General features: G+C 40.5%; 1 protein-coding gene across 2 annotated transcripts in view; it reads right to left on the bottom strand.

Annotated features, from left to right (window-relative positions):
* COL11A1 (collagen type XI alpha 1 chain) overlaps positions 1–17695 on the bottom strand; it is a 158492-nt gene that overhangs the window by 51002 nt on the left and 89795 nt on the right. For both annotated transcript variants that reach the window (XM_054565071.1, XM_054565072.1), the window contains 6 exons: positions 16309–16362; positions 11789–11842; positions 8366–8419; positions 5598–5705; positions 5113–5202; positions 4801–4854 (listed from right to left, as the gene is read on the bottom strand). In XM_054565071.1, coding sequence (XP_054421046.1) covers positions 4801–4854; positions 5113–5202; positions 5598–5705; positions 8366–8419; positions 11789–11842; positions 16309–16362 — 414 coding nt within the window. The remainder of the gene's footprint in view (positions 1–4800; positions 4855–5112; positions 5203–5597; positions 5706–8365; positions 8420–11788; positions 11843–16308; positions 16363–17695) is intronic.

Raw genomic sequence — 17695 nt, 5'->3', positions numbered from 1 at the left:
TTTGACCGGCCCCCACCCCCCTCTCGTGGATACAACATCATGCATACAGTAAACACGTGGAGTCGGCCAGACCTTAGAAGCCCAAAGTCAGAGCACCCTGTTGGGATCATTTTGTCTTAAGTGAGAGCATTAAAAAAAAAAAAAAAATGTTTCTCAATATGCATTGATTCCTAGTAGCAAACGCTTTAGAAAACTATGGCACGCCAGGCGTGTGCTAGGGTAAGCCAAACAGCAGTGAGCACTTCAAGACTAATTCACTCAAAAACTTGCCTTTCATAATAAAATGGATATTTTATTTATAGTTCTAACTCAATATAATTCCTCTAGGCAAAAATCACTTCTCTCGCTTTGGCTTCTTTGTTCTGTCTTTTAATGTAACACTTTATTATTTGGTATTGTGTCTATTTCCTATGTCTTCCTCAGTAAGCTGTAAGCTCTTTGTAGGAAATGTCCATTTAATGAATCTATATGACTTCAGTTTAACAGATTGGTATGTGCAGATATTTAATTAGAGTTTTTCCACAAGACTGATAGTAGCTTACAGGGAAGATATAAAATATAAATGAATATAAATAAGAAATAGTTAAGTGAAAAAAACTGATAAGCAAGTAGCTTTTTATTGGCATAAAACAGAACCAATAATATTAGTAATCTAAAAATGCATACTACGGGTCATGATCGGGGTTGTGAAATCACTTTAATGGGTCTTGTCTGGAATTTTAAAATATTGTCTACACTAAAATATAATAGATGATATTAAAGTATATCACATGCACTGGTTTTTATAGTGAGTTCTATTCAAAACGTTAGAGTCATAAAGCAAAGAGTTATCTTCTCTGTTGTGTCTCCGTTCGGACTCCACGATTTCTGTAAGCTGAGGCAAAAAGAGAAATCTAATTTTCATAATTTATGAAAACATATAGCAGGTCACTGATCAAAAATTACAAGTATTTACCAAGCTGTGATTCACAAGATATCCTCTCTGGGGCATTCACATCGAATAGACCCATCTCCCCTGCCCGTCCTCAAACAGACCCTGTGGCTGAGGCCACTCTGCCATCGCTGTTGCTCCCAGCATGAGCCAACGGCGTCGTGGCTAGACCCAGCAGAGGTCGGGGACACCACGTACAGGGTGACACAGCAACGCGATGCCAACGCCCGCTCTATGCTTCTGACTGAAGGGATGATCAATGAAGACAACGCATGCCAAAGGATTCAGACTGACCATCTGTTCAAGGAGTTTACCCTTTGATTCATTCCAATTAAGTAACCGTCGCAAAGAGCCCATGCAGGAATACTAAAGCCCAGTGAGCTGTAATATTAGCTCCTCTAACTCTCTTCCTTTTGACAAAATTGTTCACAGGAGTAGAGAGGAACTGAGATGACTTGGAAAAAATAAACCAAAACAGGGGCAGGGGACTTAAGAAGATGTTTACAGTGTGAGCTACACATCTGGAAATGCCTATGTAATGTGCTACTATGAATCTTTGTCTTCACGGGACTATAACCTTGGGCAAGTTATTTACCTTCTCTAAGCCTCAGATCCCTTGCCTTTAAAAATGGAATGGCCATCTCTACCTAGCCAGATTGTAAATGATTAAGATAATGATCGTGAGGTCTGCAGCATGAAAAATGGAAAGGATAAACACTTCTAATTATTATTTCATTTTCTGTTTCCTTTACCCTTCACACTTTTTATTCGCGTTATTTTCCCTCAAGCATTCATCACCTTAGTGTTTCTTCCTTCATAGGACAACTGCAGAATCGCCCTCCCTCTCTGCTCCTGTGAGTCTCAGTCCTGTACTCACCGTGACTTCGGCAACCTCCCAAAGGTAACGTTAATGCAAGATTGATGTAAACGCAGACAGACCTATTACAGAGTCAAGAAGTTCTACAGGATATTCTCATGCCTTTATCCATTATGACTTACAGTTTCATTCTCTCACCAACTGGCCTATTATTTCCCTCTGATGTTTTGATGTCACCTTTTTGATTGACATTGCAAAATAGGACCTGTTGTCTTTCTTGCCAAAGCAGTCACCGCTCCTGATTCTTTGTTTTAATTATATAAATTTCATGGTAACCCAAAGCAAGTCTTGAACCTCAAAAAATAAGAATGAACATCAACAAGTTTTCTGGAGAAGTTACCAGTTACATTCAGAAACTCAACAGTTTGTGTGTTTTGATCTTAGTCATCTGGAGTAAAAGTTTTTCAAAACCATATTTCACATACACCAAAATGGCTCTAACTGGAGTAAACTGCAGCTTGTTCAGCATGTGTCACGGAAAAGTCACCCTCGTGAACCCCTTTGCTATTTTTTATAGCAAGCACAGCAATAGTGTAGGGAACTAAGAATGTGGATAATATCTTTCCTTTTAGTGGTTCTTCTTCCATCAACTTGAAGGAAACAACATATAATTGGTTGATGCCTACAGGATTGGGTATGTGAACTTATTATAGGACAGGTGTTAATTCCAGGTAAGTGAGCTCCCATGATCATCTGTGGAGCATGTCCAATAGCCAAGTATAAAGGCCTTTTAAAAACTTTTGCGACTGCTAAGAGGTTTTGGATTGTCCTGTAAGAGAGTTTTGTATCAAGTTTAAAGGACATGACCCTTCTACTGATTTCTCTTCTGTTCCCTCTGCCCTTGATAATTAACATTTATTGCTCGTGTGTTATTAGTCATTTAATCACTGTCTTACATTGCTGGTTAGTCTTTGGTGTGCTCCTTTTTAAAACCGTTTACTTACGGGGATATCTTCCATGGAGCTTAACTATCTACAGGAAATTAGTGATTGCCAAATAAACCATATTGAAACCAACTAAAGAAATAACATAAGATTTTTATATTATATTCAATGTTATCATATCTGTAACTGCATAATTGTTGTTTAATATCCTGTTAAAGTCTATCTCCCAAGCATATTTTGGACGCTACAAATATAATGATTTCAGCTGTTCCAAAAACCTGGAACAACATTCCTTTCGTTTGGGAACTAAAACTAACTTTAAACAATTTAATTCTTGTAGTCATAATTCAGGTTTCACAGATTCAATAACTATTTATCATATGTCTGTGTGTGTATCTCTGTGTGTATATTTGTGTGTGTGTGTGTGTGTGTATTTCCAAAAACAAAATCACTTTATAACCTTAAGGTCTGGATAAATGGACTGTGCTGAACTAAATGTTTTATCCTCAAATAAGAACTTTAGTATTTTTCAACTGCTGTTGCTGCTAGTGTTACCTCCCCCACCTTACAAGGGTATTTAAAAATGGCCCACAAAATTTTGCAAATTTTATGAATATGGAAAGTTAAATATCATTCTTAACTATCTTACGTTAATTTAGAAACAAATGATCCGATATCCATTCTAACCTTAATCATCGCAATCTGACGTTTGCGTAAACTACAGATTAACTGTAATGCTAATCAACTTGCCCAAGGTTACCTTGCTGTGTTCACAGTATTACTTATGCTGTATACACTCTACTCCGATATCAGGCTCTATGATAATTCAGATGGGAAGGTTCGGAATAATTACTGTTTGCCCTGCACTGTGCTGTGAATATAACTAAAACAAAGCAGGGAACTCAATCTTGCGAAAGAGACAACCAATTCCATTCCAATGCAATTTCTACAATGAAAATCACAACTAAGGGCGCTGGGGGTGAGGAAATGTCACTAATAAGTGAAATGGATGCAAGCCGCCCGAAGATGACTTTATAGAAGAATAACATTACACTTGAGCTCAGAGGATGAAAAGATCATGGTAGTTTGGGAAGTGGGCAATTCAATGCATGAGAGTGGAGAGAATTAGAGGGCAGGCCTTAGGGAAAGTAAAAGAGGCTTGGGTGATGAGGACAAACGTGTGACAGTAACAATAGCAGTTGGGATTCCAAAAAGCAGCGGGGCAGGGGACCAGGAGGTACCAGGAGGTACGTAAAGCAAAGAACAGCGCAGTGAAGGGTGTGTATTCAGCTATAACCACTGGGCGGAGATGCCTCAGGGGAGGAGCTCGGACAAAATGAAGCGAGGAAAGAAAAGAAAGAGGCTGAACCAAGGTGGTGGCTGTAGAAATGAAGGACAGGGGACGAATAAAAGCAATATATTGAACGTGGACCGGAGGACTTCAACATGCGTAAGGAAGTTGAGAGGCAATTTAAGGCGGGAACTTCTAGCTTTGTAGATTGGTAAAAGAAAACAGACTGGGAAGAGGCCACTAACATTTGTCGTTTGGCTGATATCGTTAACCTTTCAGAGTACAGATAAGAACAGAGGTTAACTCCTGGAAGGCTGTGTTAGATTGCTTTCCCAGGGGTTAATAATGTATCTCAAAGAAAAAGAAGTGAGGTAACAATCTGATATTTACTCATTTTTTCAATTATGTAATAAGGACACATTAGCTAATAAAGCAATCTGGGTAATATAGAAATGAATCTATACTTTTCATGCATATGTGATTTTTAAAAGAAGCACTGATAAAATTCAAGTCTCATTGAGGACTCAGGATCAGACAAATTATGATGTATTTTTGGGGGGGGGGGCTCCTGTAAGGGGCAACGCAGCTCCTTTCCATCCTGACTGTGGTGGCAGAATAAATATTTTCAATCACCTAAACTCTCTGTTTCTGTACTCATTAGTGGGTGCAATTAGTAGAACGCCAGCGTTGGCTGGCTTGATTGACGTGTGTTTATTTTCTCTTGCACACACTGTGGGATCACAGCGTGAGGATAATGAAGGAAGAGTGGTAATTTGCAACCGTGGCCAGCACAGTTATTTATTATAATTATACTTACAACTGGACCGGGTGGACCCTGGGGACCCTCTCCTCCTTTCAGTCCAGGTGCACCCTGGGAAAAGTGAAAAAACAAAGAAAATGAATCGACGCGAACTGAATATAAAGAGCAAGAGATGAAGGACTGGTAAAATGAGGGTGTTAGGAAGTGTTTTTAGACCCAAGCACATGTTGCTACACAGACGATGACAGTCAATGCACAGCTTATGTCTGTCCCCTTAATTACTCATGAATGTTTGTTTAGTTAGGAAAAAACCCAAATGCTTCTACTACGCAATTTCATTCACGTGCTTCATCTATACGTTGATTATACCTGAGCTCCAGCAAGACCTCTTTCACCTGGGAAACCTCGTAGTCCTGCTGGGCCGTCCTTCCCTGGGACTCCTTGAGGACCTGGGTCACCCTAAGGAATATAAGATCCATCCGTCATAGGGAGTAATTTCTATCTATGTTTCCACACACAAAATTGTGATTGCCTCTAACCTACCAGAAGTAGAGGCTGCATATCATGGGGAGAATGTTATGGGAAAGGACGCATACATTAGAATAAACTACGCACTACCACCTGTATTTCAGAGCGTGTATAAATGGATGGGGTTAGAGTCAAGGGAGCTAACTTCTTGCACCATTGTTCAGTCGTGCCTTGAGGCACAGCCATATTTTAACGGCACTTCTTTCTGATGCTCATTTAAATACCTCGTCAATGTGTAGGTAGCCCGACTATGGACAAGGGATCAGAAGCTACAGTGAACAGTAAATGGATGTTGTCAGCCCAGAAAATCCCTTGCGTATTTGTACCTTTGCACCTTCTTTCCCTGCAGCACCAGGAAGGCCTTGCTCACCGGGAGGTCCAGGAGGGCCTGGGTGTCCACGTTCACCTATAGGACCCGTCTCACCAGTGGGTCCCTTGGTAGAAAACCAAAACTCGTTAAATTGCTCTTTTAGCAAAGAGAACACAGACCTCACGTAGTCTATCCTTCGCGTTTGTTTTCATAATGTTAATTACTCATCTGTTTTCATTAGTCCTACAAAGCCCGTCACCTACAGCACTGACGGGGCATGTCTGGTAGGAGCCTGAACAGATTACGCACGGCCTTAGTTAGAAGCCGAGTGCACAGGGAAATAAATCCATGGAAATTGAAAGCGCTGTTTTCTCTGTCCAATACCAGAAGTGCTTCAGAGTGAGGCCAGTCCACATATGGTGAAAAACTTTGGTTTTTAACTATAGTTTCCCCCCTTTCTTTTTTTATAAGGTGTCCAATGCGTTTAGGAGTAAAAAAGGAATCGGTACCACAGGGGTCGCTACTTCATGAATCACCGCTTGATAATGAGCTCAGGAACCCGAACGAACAAAGTAGCTCTCCTCGGAGTTTCCCTGATTGGGGACCTCACTATTGTGAATCAATATTCATTTGACAAAGTCTAGAGAGTGTGGCAGGGGGACCCTGAAGGTCATGATGCGGGCTGGCAGTTCCTCCCGGCCGGGGGCTATAACAAATAAGCTGTTGCCTTAAAATGCTGCAAACGCCAAGGTGAAAAATGCCAAGTCGTTCATGTGTCCCTGAGCGGAGTTGCTCAGCGGTGCTCAAGTTTAATGAACTTCCAGGTGTAAACAGAGAATGGAGACCAGCGGCCTCTATCTCTACTTAGAACAAGGTACAACGAAGGAATTAAACTGAGAGTGGACAGATGGAAATTTTCCAGATGCTGTGGTTGTTAAACAGTGGAGCGTACCACTGAAGTCGCCAACAGAAATCTGAAGATGCAACCGATTGTTACCTTTTGGTCTGGGATAAAGAACCATCTGCCCTAAATTTTGAGTGTCCCTTTCTAGGCTAAAATTCCTTTAATTGTGTATTGCTGAAAGTCCTCAACCTGCAATCAGCATGCAATCATTTCCACCAAAGGAAGTATTCCTTAAATATTTGATCAGAATTCAATAGGAAGGTATATAAAATGGATCCTAATTTAACAGTTATCACCACGGAGACAAAAATGAGTGATTCACATAATTGTAACCAAAAAGAAGTGAACGTCAAGTATTGCAATCAATATGGCTCCTATTAAATCACTCCCTTTGTCTTAACATGAAATATGATTAAATTTGAAATGGGCGATTCGATCTTCTTCTTTAAAAGGAGCAATAAAAAAATAATCCAGTGGATATGCATACCCAGTGAAACACCTGTTCCTTTTGTCTTAAAGGAGGGAGACAAAAACAAAACAACAACAAACACAGGCCTCAGAAGCCAGCTGTCTGCGTTAGGGAGAGAGAAATTTTCAAAAGACGTGAAGTGAGATCTGGAAAAACCCAGTTAATCCCCATGATATTTACATTTTAGTTGGACTTGAATTCCATTTCTGTTCATGGACATGTGTCAAATGTTTTTACAAAAAAAAAAAAATTGTTGTGAAGTTGTCTGAAATTCTTTAAAAAGTATTTTTGAAAAAAGTTAACTTTTGAGGCAGTATTTTTTTTAATTAAAACTGATAAGCAGTTAAAAGGAGACTTTCACCACACACACAAAAAGTATGTGAAAAAAAAAAAGTGTCACGAATACTGTGTTTTCTTCATAAAGGAGCAAACAGCGTTCCCCTTCGTCAGAATTAATCTCTGAAGGAAAAACGATCAAGCAATTTAAGAATTCTTCATTTTTACTTCTATTGCACATATTCCTGTAGAAAGAAGCTGCAGTTTCTTGTTTCCCTGGGTGTGTGTGTTTGGTTGTGCATTGTGTGTGTGCGTTACAGAGTAGTAAGACCTAATTGTAGACTGAGAAAAAGCTATGTAAAGCAACTGAATAATTAAAACACTCAACTGCTTTTGCTCTTTTGTTAAAATTTATTAGCAGGAGTAAGATTCTGGCTGAGTAAATTAAATGTGCATGGTCTAGTCAGTACTCTTTGCCAACACTAAAATAGTATTTTCTATTCCGATGAATTTTCTATATAGGTATTTAATACTATAATTCAGATACTACATCAGCTTGTGAGATTTTTTCTGCCTCCTATCTTGAAAAACCTACTTGTCTTTCCCATTATTTTGATGCATTCAAAGACCGCAAACTAGTATTTTTTCACTGATGGAAATCATTTTTATGAAGACAAAAATCTTAAGTAAAATGCAACATATCACAAATATTAAAACTGCAGAAGAAAATGGTGTTCGAAGTTTTATGTTTCTAATACATTTCTCATTTTAATTCATAATCAGAGACCTGCAGTCACTGTAACTTCACACGCTGGGAGGCTGCGATGAGAGCCGGCTGATCGCAGCATTTTTGGTCTCTAGCGGGACGGGGCATGGGCAGGCTCGCATGCCACTTGGTGCGCGTCTGGACTTTTTACCACTTACTCCTCTCTCTCATTTGTTCAGTTCAGTTGAAAATCACTTTAGCTTGGTAATAGTTTGCAGAAGTTCATTTGATGTAAGCAAGTTGCATTTATCACAATGCTACCCGATATATAAAAAATACTTCATTTTCCATCAAAATAAAAGCAGCAGAGGTAACACTATACACAGAAAAAAAAAAAATCTAGCCTGGGAATAAAGTAACTGAAGGTACCTGTGGTCCAACCACACCGCCTGGCCCCGGTGGGCCGGTCTTGCCTTGGAATCCCTGAGGAAAGAGAGCGTAATCCATAAAGGCCATACGGACACAAAGCATAAATTAAAACTTGGAGATGACTGAATACCTCACATGAAAAGAAAGTCTTCTTTTGGCTAAAACACTTATTTTTGAATGGTCATGGGTTACTATTTTCCTGTTCTCTTTAAGATTCAAAAGTTAACATCTTCATTATTTCATACGACAATCCAATGATTACTTCCGATAGGCTTAAAAAAAATAAGCTAATAGGATAAAACTGGAGCGAGACCATGTTCTTAGTCCTGGTCTACAGAGTCAAACACCACAAATAATTGTGACCTAGTGCTGCTTATGAATGAATTGAATGATGATTATTAGACATTCTGTCAAAGAGTCTACCACTTCTGTGCAGAAATCTACAGTCTGATACTAAAACCTTTCTCCTTCCTGCACTCCAACAACCTTGCAAAATAAACACAGTGTAAACTTATATTTATGAAAATAATATTTTGCATCATTAGTAGTCATTTCCGCATGTTATCAGTGTTCTTTCTTAAAGCTGCAAAGAATTACCTACAGACGTATCTTGCATATGGTGCAGTCGTTAAAGGAAAATCCGCTAGATGGCAGCTACATGTGCTCACTCAGTCAAGCCTTTGGGCACATACTGGGGGATCCATATTTCTCTAGACTCATGGGTTATTCATTCTACATGCCTGCATTATGACTGGCAAGTTTCTCTTGTGCATTAACTTAGGTTTAACAGTTGGAGAAACAGTCAAAATACTGAGAGCAAAACCTTCCAAAGAACTGAATTAAAGCACATGGTATTTGCAAAAGCTGCATTCACGATAACCCCAGACTGGAAATAACAAGGTTAGAAAGCAAAGGGCAGAAACGGGTAGCCCCGGGTTTATATCACAACCTTCCAGACCCAGTAAACATGTAGCTCTCATTCTGATCATCTCTGCATGTGTGTCATGTGCCACTGCATCAGCTCCGACGCCTGGCGACCCTGTGAATGGGGGGTGTCCACGGCGCCCTGGCCTCACAGTCCTGCTCAGCGCCTGGAGACTCGTGCCTGACGCTTCTCCTGTGCAGCCTGTCCACCTCAGGCCTGCTCCTCCTCCGTCCCTGCTGCCTTCCATTTTTCCCAGCGTGACTGCCTTTTCCAAAGCGCCCTGCCTTCTCATGACGTGCCCAGGGAGGACAGCTTCGGTTTTGTCATTTTTGCCTCCATTGGTGTTTTAGGCTTCATTTGCTCCAGGACCCACTTGTTTCTCTCTCTACAGAGCTCTCCTCCAGCACCGTATTTCAACGCCGTCTTCCCCACCCCGCATCAGCCTCCTCCACCGTCCAGCTCTCCCCTCCGTGCACAGTAACTGGGAACATAAGCACGTGGGTGGTCTTAGCCTTTGTCTCTAACGACACCTCTTTGCTCCTGCTGATTTTTCCCAGTTCTTCCATTGCTGTCCTTCTGCGTCTCAGCCTTCTCTTGACTTCTTGGCTGCCGGCTCCATTTGAATTAATCACTGAACCAAGATATGCACAAATCCATAACAATTTCAATGTCTTCATTGTCTACTTCAGGATCAATACAGGGTTTGGCACTGTGTTTCTGAGACAAATTTGAGTTGTTTCAGTATAATAGAAACTATTTCTAATAATTCCTTGTGGTCTTAAAAAGCTTTGAATTGTAAGACATCAGATTGAACCTTCAATTCAAGGATTTCTGACTGAGGATAAAATTCAAATATTAAAAAATTGTTTTTAAAATAAGGTCACACATATCTAGCAAAAATACAGCTGCTCTAGATTCTTGTACGAGGCAATCTTTTTAATCCCAGTCAGCACGCACACACACCAAAAAAAGGTGAGAGAGAAAGGTTCCTGGCAACAAGATTATTCACTATTGCTCTTAGAAGTGGACTTGAAATCAGAAATAGAATTTTCCAGAAATCATTCTAGACTTTGTCTAGGAGAAATGACTCAATGAGAATATCTATCCTATTATTATTAGTTAATATGCAGTTTTTCCTCTTTGTTTAAATTTAACTATATAATAGTGTTACTTTGGAAAGAAGCAAAACTCTTACTTTAAAGACAAAAAGGGATTTTATAAGAGAAATTCTCTAGGTATCCCTTCCTCCTAAGACATTTTGGAAATATTCTAGAGTTATTCCCATGAAGCTATACCCTGACTTAGTTAAAAATGACTGATTGCAAGCTTTTAGGGAGAACGCGTTTGCAGATGTGAGGGTGGATTCTTCCTTACAGAGTTTATTTTATGCCCTTCGAGCAGCTGCCTTTCGCAGGAGAAAACCCAAACAGTTTTATTCTCACATCTTACCACCGCATTTTGGAATGCGTTTCTGAAATCCAAGCCTTTGAGGTTTATAATCTGGCTGAAGCTAAGAAGGAACCGTCACTGGGTGAGCAAAACGGGAGCTGGGCTGCTGCTGGTAGATCGTCCCCCCTGCACAGAAAATCGCCATTTTTCAGATGTGTCATCGTGCCATGATGCGACCCCAAGTATGTCTTCGCGCTCACCGAATGCCCCAAAATGATTGGGGGCCACAAGCTCAAAGGTCCTCTGTGCAGTGGTTTCCTTAAGAAATCTGGATAAAATTAATCAATGATGGGAACCAAAATGCGATCCCAAGGAAACGTGCCAATCCACACTGATTTCTGTGGAGACTCTTGTCCCAGTGGAACAGCCAGACACGTGGTTTTGCAACAGTGGCAGAATCAACCCACAAATCCACTGGAGTCCATAAACCAGAGCTGAGCTTCCAGTTTCCCTTCTGTTTTAACCATTTATGAATGTTATACTCTTCGTAATGTTAAAATAAAATTCAGTTACACGTTCCCATTTACAGGTTTCTACTTCAGGCAAGAGGATGTCTTTGATAGAGTTCCGGACCAATTACAACCTTGTGGTTTCAACGTCAGAAACCACTTCATCCGTTAGTTCTGGAGATGAGAATGTAGTATCGGCATGGCCTATCGTAACGCGGTTCCTTCAGAGAGCGGAAAGGTGATGGGCTTGTTGGAAGAGACCTGTCACCGCCCACTTCAGGGAAAGGGTCACGGCTGCCAGCCTCGCGGGGATCTCCAAAAGACAGCGGGGTCTTCCCCATGAACTCATCTCAAGGAGCTGCTGCTGACCACAACCAGATTAACTAACGTCCCATGTCCTCAACGATATTCATTTAGGTGTTTAGATGCAAACACGGGCCTATTGATGGATTCTAAAAGTATGTTCTAATAACAGGTTCAATGGAATCAATTTCTCCATTGTCCTGAATCTGGTAACTGAGCTGTTAATGATCAAGTAGCTTTCTGTACGATGAGGCGCTAGAGGTGGGGAGTGGGAAGAGGAAGAGGGGGCTGACTTACCGTCTCTCCACGTTGCCCAGGGTGTCCTGGCAGGCCGTCCTTCCCAGGTGGTCCCTGAAGTCAGAGAGAGAGACTCCACATGTCATAACTATGCCTTGACTTGTTTTATAGCCTAAATGCAGTATGTTACATACTTTCCTTACCGTATTTTCATTAGATATCATCTTTGGATGCTCTGTTCACTTTATATATGGATAGATACATATATGGGTATATATACACACACACATATATATTTCAAGTATAATTCTATCTGAACTGAGACTAAGAGAAAACTGTACAATGCTACCTGGACATTTCACATTTAAACTTTTCCATTGGTATTTTATCTTTTTTAAAAAGAATACCCATATGTATTTGTTTCTATTTTTGCAAAAATGCTAGTTCTTAAGTACTTGAAAAGTGCGTATTTTCCCCTCTTTTGGGGGATCTGCTCCTAATTCAATCCATCGAGACTCGGATATGAGACAAAGGCAGTGGCCTGCAGCGGTGGCCTGAGCTTACCAACAAATACAAAATGCTTATCAACAATGACACTTTCCCCCACAAGTGCTTCAAGTAAATGCAACGGGGTACTAACCATGCTCAGTTTTAGAAATCATCAGGACCAATTTTTCCCAGTACGTTTTCTCAGATCCACTTGGAAGCGTAATGTTTATTGGGCCCTGGAGAGTGAATCTACTATGTGACCCCCTTTTCAAAGAACTCTGCCTTTGTCACGGCTGAAGAAATAAATGAAGCAATTAACTAAGTACTTCAAGTAAGCAAGTCTGTGAGGTTCCTATATCTTAGATACTTAGTAAAAATAGATTGCTTCTTTAGACTGCACTATGAATTATTCATCCTACTCAGAAGCCATTATAAGCATCATGTTTAAATTTCAAAACATGTTTAATAGATATAGGCTGAAAGAGTCTCACCCTTCTGGATAAATGAAGAAAAATGACCCTTTTAATAACAACATTTTAATGATAACAAATTAACTTTTCATGATATGTTAATTATTTGAATAAGCCTCTTCATTTGTTTAAACAAATACATCATATACATAAATCTATTTTCAATTTTTTTTTTATATTGAGTTGGAATAAAGGGTGTGATAAGCTCACTTCCACAATTGGGTTCTTCTGCTAGGAGAGTGAGCCCTTCCCTGGCCTGGCTACAACACGTCGCGGGGAAGGCTTCCTCGCCTCGCCGGGACCCACCTGCTCCCTGACCTCGTCTTTCTTGGCACACGGGCTGCTGGGTGAATTCACAGCCCTAATCAAAGGCTGTTATCATGATATCTCACAAGATCATGGCTTGCTCAGTGATCTGCTCCTGTTTTCTGGGACCATCTCAGGGATTCTGATGCCATCCTCCCAGAAAGTCCAAAATGGGCCTGTTTTTACCCAAGGCCCCCAGACTTTCTTGGCAGTCATTCAACCACTCCTTCAAAAACCCATGTTATCTGGCTACTCGTGACACGTGAGGTTATTGTGGTATCAGATGTAGCTCTGCCCTCCATTTACAGGTGAAGCTGAAATACGTAGTTAATTCCTAGTAGATTTCACATAGGTTCAGAACAGTAAATGGAAACAAATTCTGTGCTTTATCACTGTTTTGAGATGTGCAGTTGGGGGCAGTGGTAAAGGTTTTAACTAAAAACACCGAGGGCAATGGCTAAAGATAATAAATGAATCAGGCTTTCTTCCCATCTTACAAGAGTGCCCCTCAAACGTGTTTTGCCATCAGTATAAACCAGTGCCGTATTTTCTAACCCTCTAGAAAACTAAAAGTTACATAGCTCAGTGTATGTGCTGGCGTGAGATGTGTAGATGGCACTTTTACTGCAAAATATTCTAACTCCTAATAACAGCAGCCTTCAATGGGTATGGCGTCACCCAGGGGCAGAGACTACGTGAGTTTTAACGCCTTCCCTACGTACCCTGAGGGAGCGGGGGGACAGAGGCTGCGGAGAATTCACACCATTGTCATTTTTCTTGATTGAAGGGTGTATTCCTGCTATTAGGTGGTTAATCCCAAATACCTGGAATGGCCCCACACGACCATCCGATAAAATAAAGCAGATTTGCTACCAAATCACTTTGCGGCATTAATTTGAAAATAACGTTAATACTTTTGCTCATCAGCCTAGGCTGCCGCTTTCAGGTGCAGTTGGTAAAGGCTGAACCAACTCATCTGCAGGAAGAGGAGTTTGGCTCTATCCCTTCCCCCAAACAGCTTCCTGCTGTACCAGAGAGATGAAGCCATTTCGGCCCTAAACATTATACAAATGCATGCGCCAGGGAAATGATGGGTACTTTTATTTCATGCTCTAATGTTTCACTTGCCAGAGAAACAGAGTGTAAAGATCATTTTGTGTAGCAACGAAAGCAATGTTCCTTAGCAGTGTCAGGTCCTCCAGTGGAATGCACGCAGTTCGAGTGCAGCCACTTACACCTCCGATTCAGAGGCGAAAGTGCACGCGTGATTAGCGGCGCCAAACTGGCTGAAAATGCATGCGCGAACGGGCTGCAAAAGTCTGAGGAAAAATGGGTCAGGTACCTTTGTTGACAGTAAAATTACATGGCATGAGGGAAACAAGTCTTATCGATGCGCTCAAAGGTAAATGGCATGATCATGTTGAAGTCATACACGTCACCGGTTTTTATGTTGCTAAACAGTGGTCTGTGCAACTGGCTTCAGGAGGCTTATGAAAAGAATCCTATATGTGCTGTCCTTTTGGAGCGGTGTTTTCACCTCCCTGCGTGGGGGGCTTTGCATAGTTTAGTGTCACATTTGGAACAAAACTGAGATGGTGGGTAACTAATGCCATGTGAGGCAATAGCGATACTACCCTTAATACTTAATATTAGCTACATGTATTAATCCTTTCATAAGGCGATAATGCAGATAGTGGTCTGCTTTTGATATGTTGGCAGGGATTAAGTAAAACTGTAGTGTTAAAAAGAGTATCTTAAACATACTACCTAAAAATTATTGTCCAAAGAAATTACCTTAACATTTCATATTTAGGTCAGTGTTTCACATTACATCATTTATTTTCTGAAGATGTGAGCTGAAGTCACATTTAAAAGTAACTGTGAATTAGAGGGTTATTTAAATTCAGTAAAAAAAAAAGGGAGACATTTATTTATTCATAAATTATTTTCAATGTGTTTGAAAATACAATGAAATCAGGTATAACATTTAAACTTTTTAACATCTTACTTTTGAATCATCCGAATTGTCCCTTCATGCAAGACCAGCACTGAACACACCCAAGACCTCGTGAATCAAAATCTACATTTTTATCAGGACACCAGCACTGCGCGCAGGCCCATTGAAATCGAGACTAGAACAGTGGTCGCCACGGGTCAGCGCTCATCGGCACTACGCTGGAGAGTTTGCTCAAAACACCCGGGCCCCTCCCCTGGAGTTCTGATGACGTGAGTGAGGCGGGGACAGGACTTGGCACGTCTGCCAAATCTCAGGCACTGCTGAGGCCCTGGGCCAGGACCACGCTTTAAGAGAACAGCCTCGCCAGACAGGTGGCACTGTGGTCTGAGAGCACGTGTCATCCAAATTCTTATGTTAAAGTCATAACCTCCAATGGTGATGTTCTTAGTCGGGTGGGGCCTTTGGAAGGCGCTTCCGTCACGAAGGCGGAACTCTCCTGAGAGGGGCTGGTGACTAAAAACGAGGTTCCAGACACAGGAAGCCTGCGGCCCCAAAGGGGGCTCTCAGCGGGCCATGGGTGCTGGCACCCGGCTGTGGACTCCCAGCCTCCAGAACTGAGAGAATAAATGTCTGTTGTCCAGAAGCCCCCCCTTTCTGTGGTTTTTGGTTACAGGAGCCCAAACAGACTAAGAACGTGGAGAACTGATTCTCACTCTCATAAATAAACAGAACAGGTGGCCCAAAATCGGCAAAGAAAACAGCAGAGCGCCGAGCGTGTCCTATATGCTCATGACTATGTGCGTATAAAATTGAAGGATTTCGGGTAACTTTGTGAAGGTATTTGATGAAGCTACTCAAAAGAAGTTTGCTCTAAACAAGTTTTATAAAAGAGGTGTGGTTCAGGAAGGGTTATCATTGTGTTTTCTAAGAAGAATGCATTATAAAGACAGAACCATAAGTATAAATAAATATTTCTTAATGTGACGTAAATTATATGAGAATGTTGTTAAGTATTTAGGAAGTGGTATTTTGAAGGATGCATTGGATATGACAATTTTTTATGCCATCAATAATATTTGTTGCAGTAGGGGAGCCATCGACAGAATCATATTTTCTAGTATTTGATATACGTTGAAAGAGCATTTAATACAATATGATTACATTATATACAGAAATCCTCGGTCAACATCATAAATTGAAAATATCTATAGTTTTGGACATTATTAGTTGCCATTTTGTTTTTACATAAACTGTTATCAATATTTGTAACTAAACCTGTTTTAAGTATAAGGTATGACTCTCAAAAATCTCAAAACATCTTTAAATGAAGGCAGACAGAGAGCAACTCTCGCACTTACGGGAGGGCCTTTGGGTCCAGGGAATCCGACGGGGCCCTGCGGCCCTTGAGGGCCCTGCAAACAGAAAACGGGGGGCATTTAAGAAGACGCCTTCTAGACATGTCTTGATACTCTGCAGCGTGTTTCTGCAGATGCGACACAACAGAGCGTACAACTCCCCCACCCCAACGGCGGGGCTAGGGCAACGCGGCGAAGAGCATCCGAGCTAATCTGAGAGCGCAACGGTCGGCCTCTCGTGCCCTTGGCCCACAAACCCGCACAGCGCACCAGCGGTCTTAGGGCTGTGGATGCTTAGAAGTCACGTGAAAAGTGAGACATAGGTGTGGAAAATGTTCCACAGAGTCTCTCCTTCTAACATTGGCTAGAAATATCCAAGGAGGAGGATATTTCAATTCCAAAGCCCTCCCCCGCAACAAGATTATTTTTAAAACTCACTTTATAAAAATTCTGACTCCAGTCAGGCAAAACTTAAAGGGAAAATGAGTGATTACCTCAAAAAGACCATAGAAGGTGTCTTTAATTAACCTTTATGCTTAAATAGTGTTTATTGATTTTTGAGGATGTCAGTATCTCATTTTACTCTGGTTTAAACTTCCTTTGTAGATAGGTGACAAGAATTTTATCATATAAATCTCATTAACACTTAATCCAGACATATAATCATAACATCATTCTTGACTTGATGTTTAACTATTATTCAGCACTCACATTGACACACCTCTAAAATGCATACAGTAGACCTAATTACAAGGATTATATTGGTGACCACAAAAGGATGGTAAAGATAACCCTTTCTATGCTCAGAACATAGTATTCCTGAAAGGAATATGGATAAAATGGAAGATAACATAGATGTCTGAAGTAATACAACTATCGTAGGATGTGTGTATGTTTTAACTCAAAAATAAGCTTACTAAAATTGGTCTTTACTAGGATTTACTTTTTTCTATTTATCAGTTTAGTCTTCCCATGGTGAAATGTCATTACCATTCTTCAGCCTGTGCTAATTCAGAAATCAGCACAAATTATCGCTATTATCAGTATCTTAAAATTAAAAGAAACTTCGAATTGAATATGTTATCTGAAAAAACAGGTGTCACATGCAATTACCACATAACACTGGGTAGATTTTTAGAACTTAAAAATTTTGGTACTCTCATTACAGTATGAAATTAGCCTTCTTAAATGTCTATCATAATAACCTAAAAAAACTGTAAACAGAAAGTCACTTTAAATACAAAGCTTTAAAAAAACAGCATTTCTTTCCGTTACGTAGTAAGCTCTACTTTCCTCATTTCTTAAAATGCTATTTCTTTGCTTTATAAATTTTTGCTGCTTTTCAAATGGAATTTTATTTTGTTTTTAAAGATCTTGAAGAAATAAAAAT

The sequence above is a fragment of the Pteronotus mesoamericanus genome, unplaced genomic scaffold (genome assembly GCF_021234165.1).
Source record: "Pteronotus mesoamericanus isolate MK-2021 breed Mesoamerican mustached bat unplaced genomic scaffold, CSHL_Meso_final scaffold_99, whole genome shotgun sequence".
NCBI classification, from domain to species: domain Eukaryota; kingdom Metazoa; phylum Chordata; class Mammalia; order Chiroptera; family Mormoopidae; genus Pteronotus; species Pteronotus mesoamericanus.
This window is presented reverse-complemented; position numbering and strand designations above follow the sequence as displayed.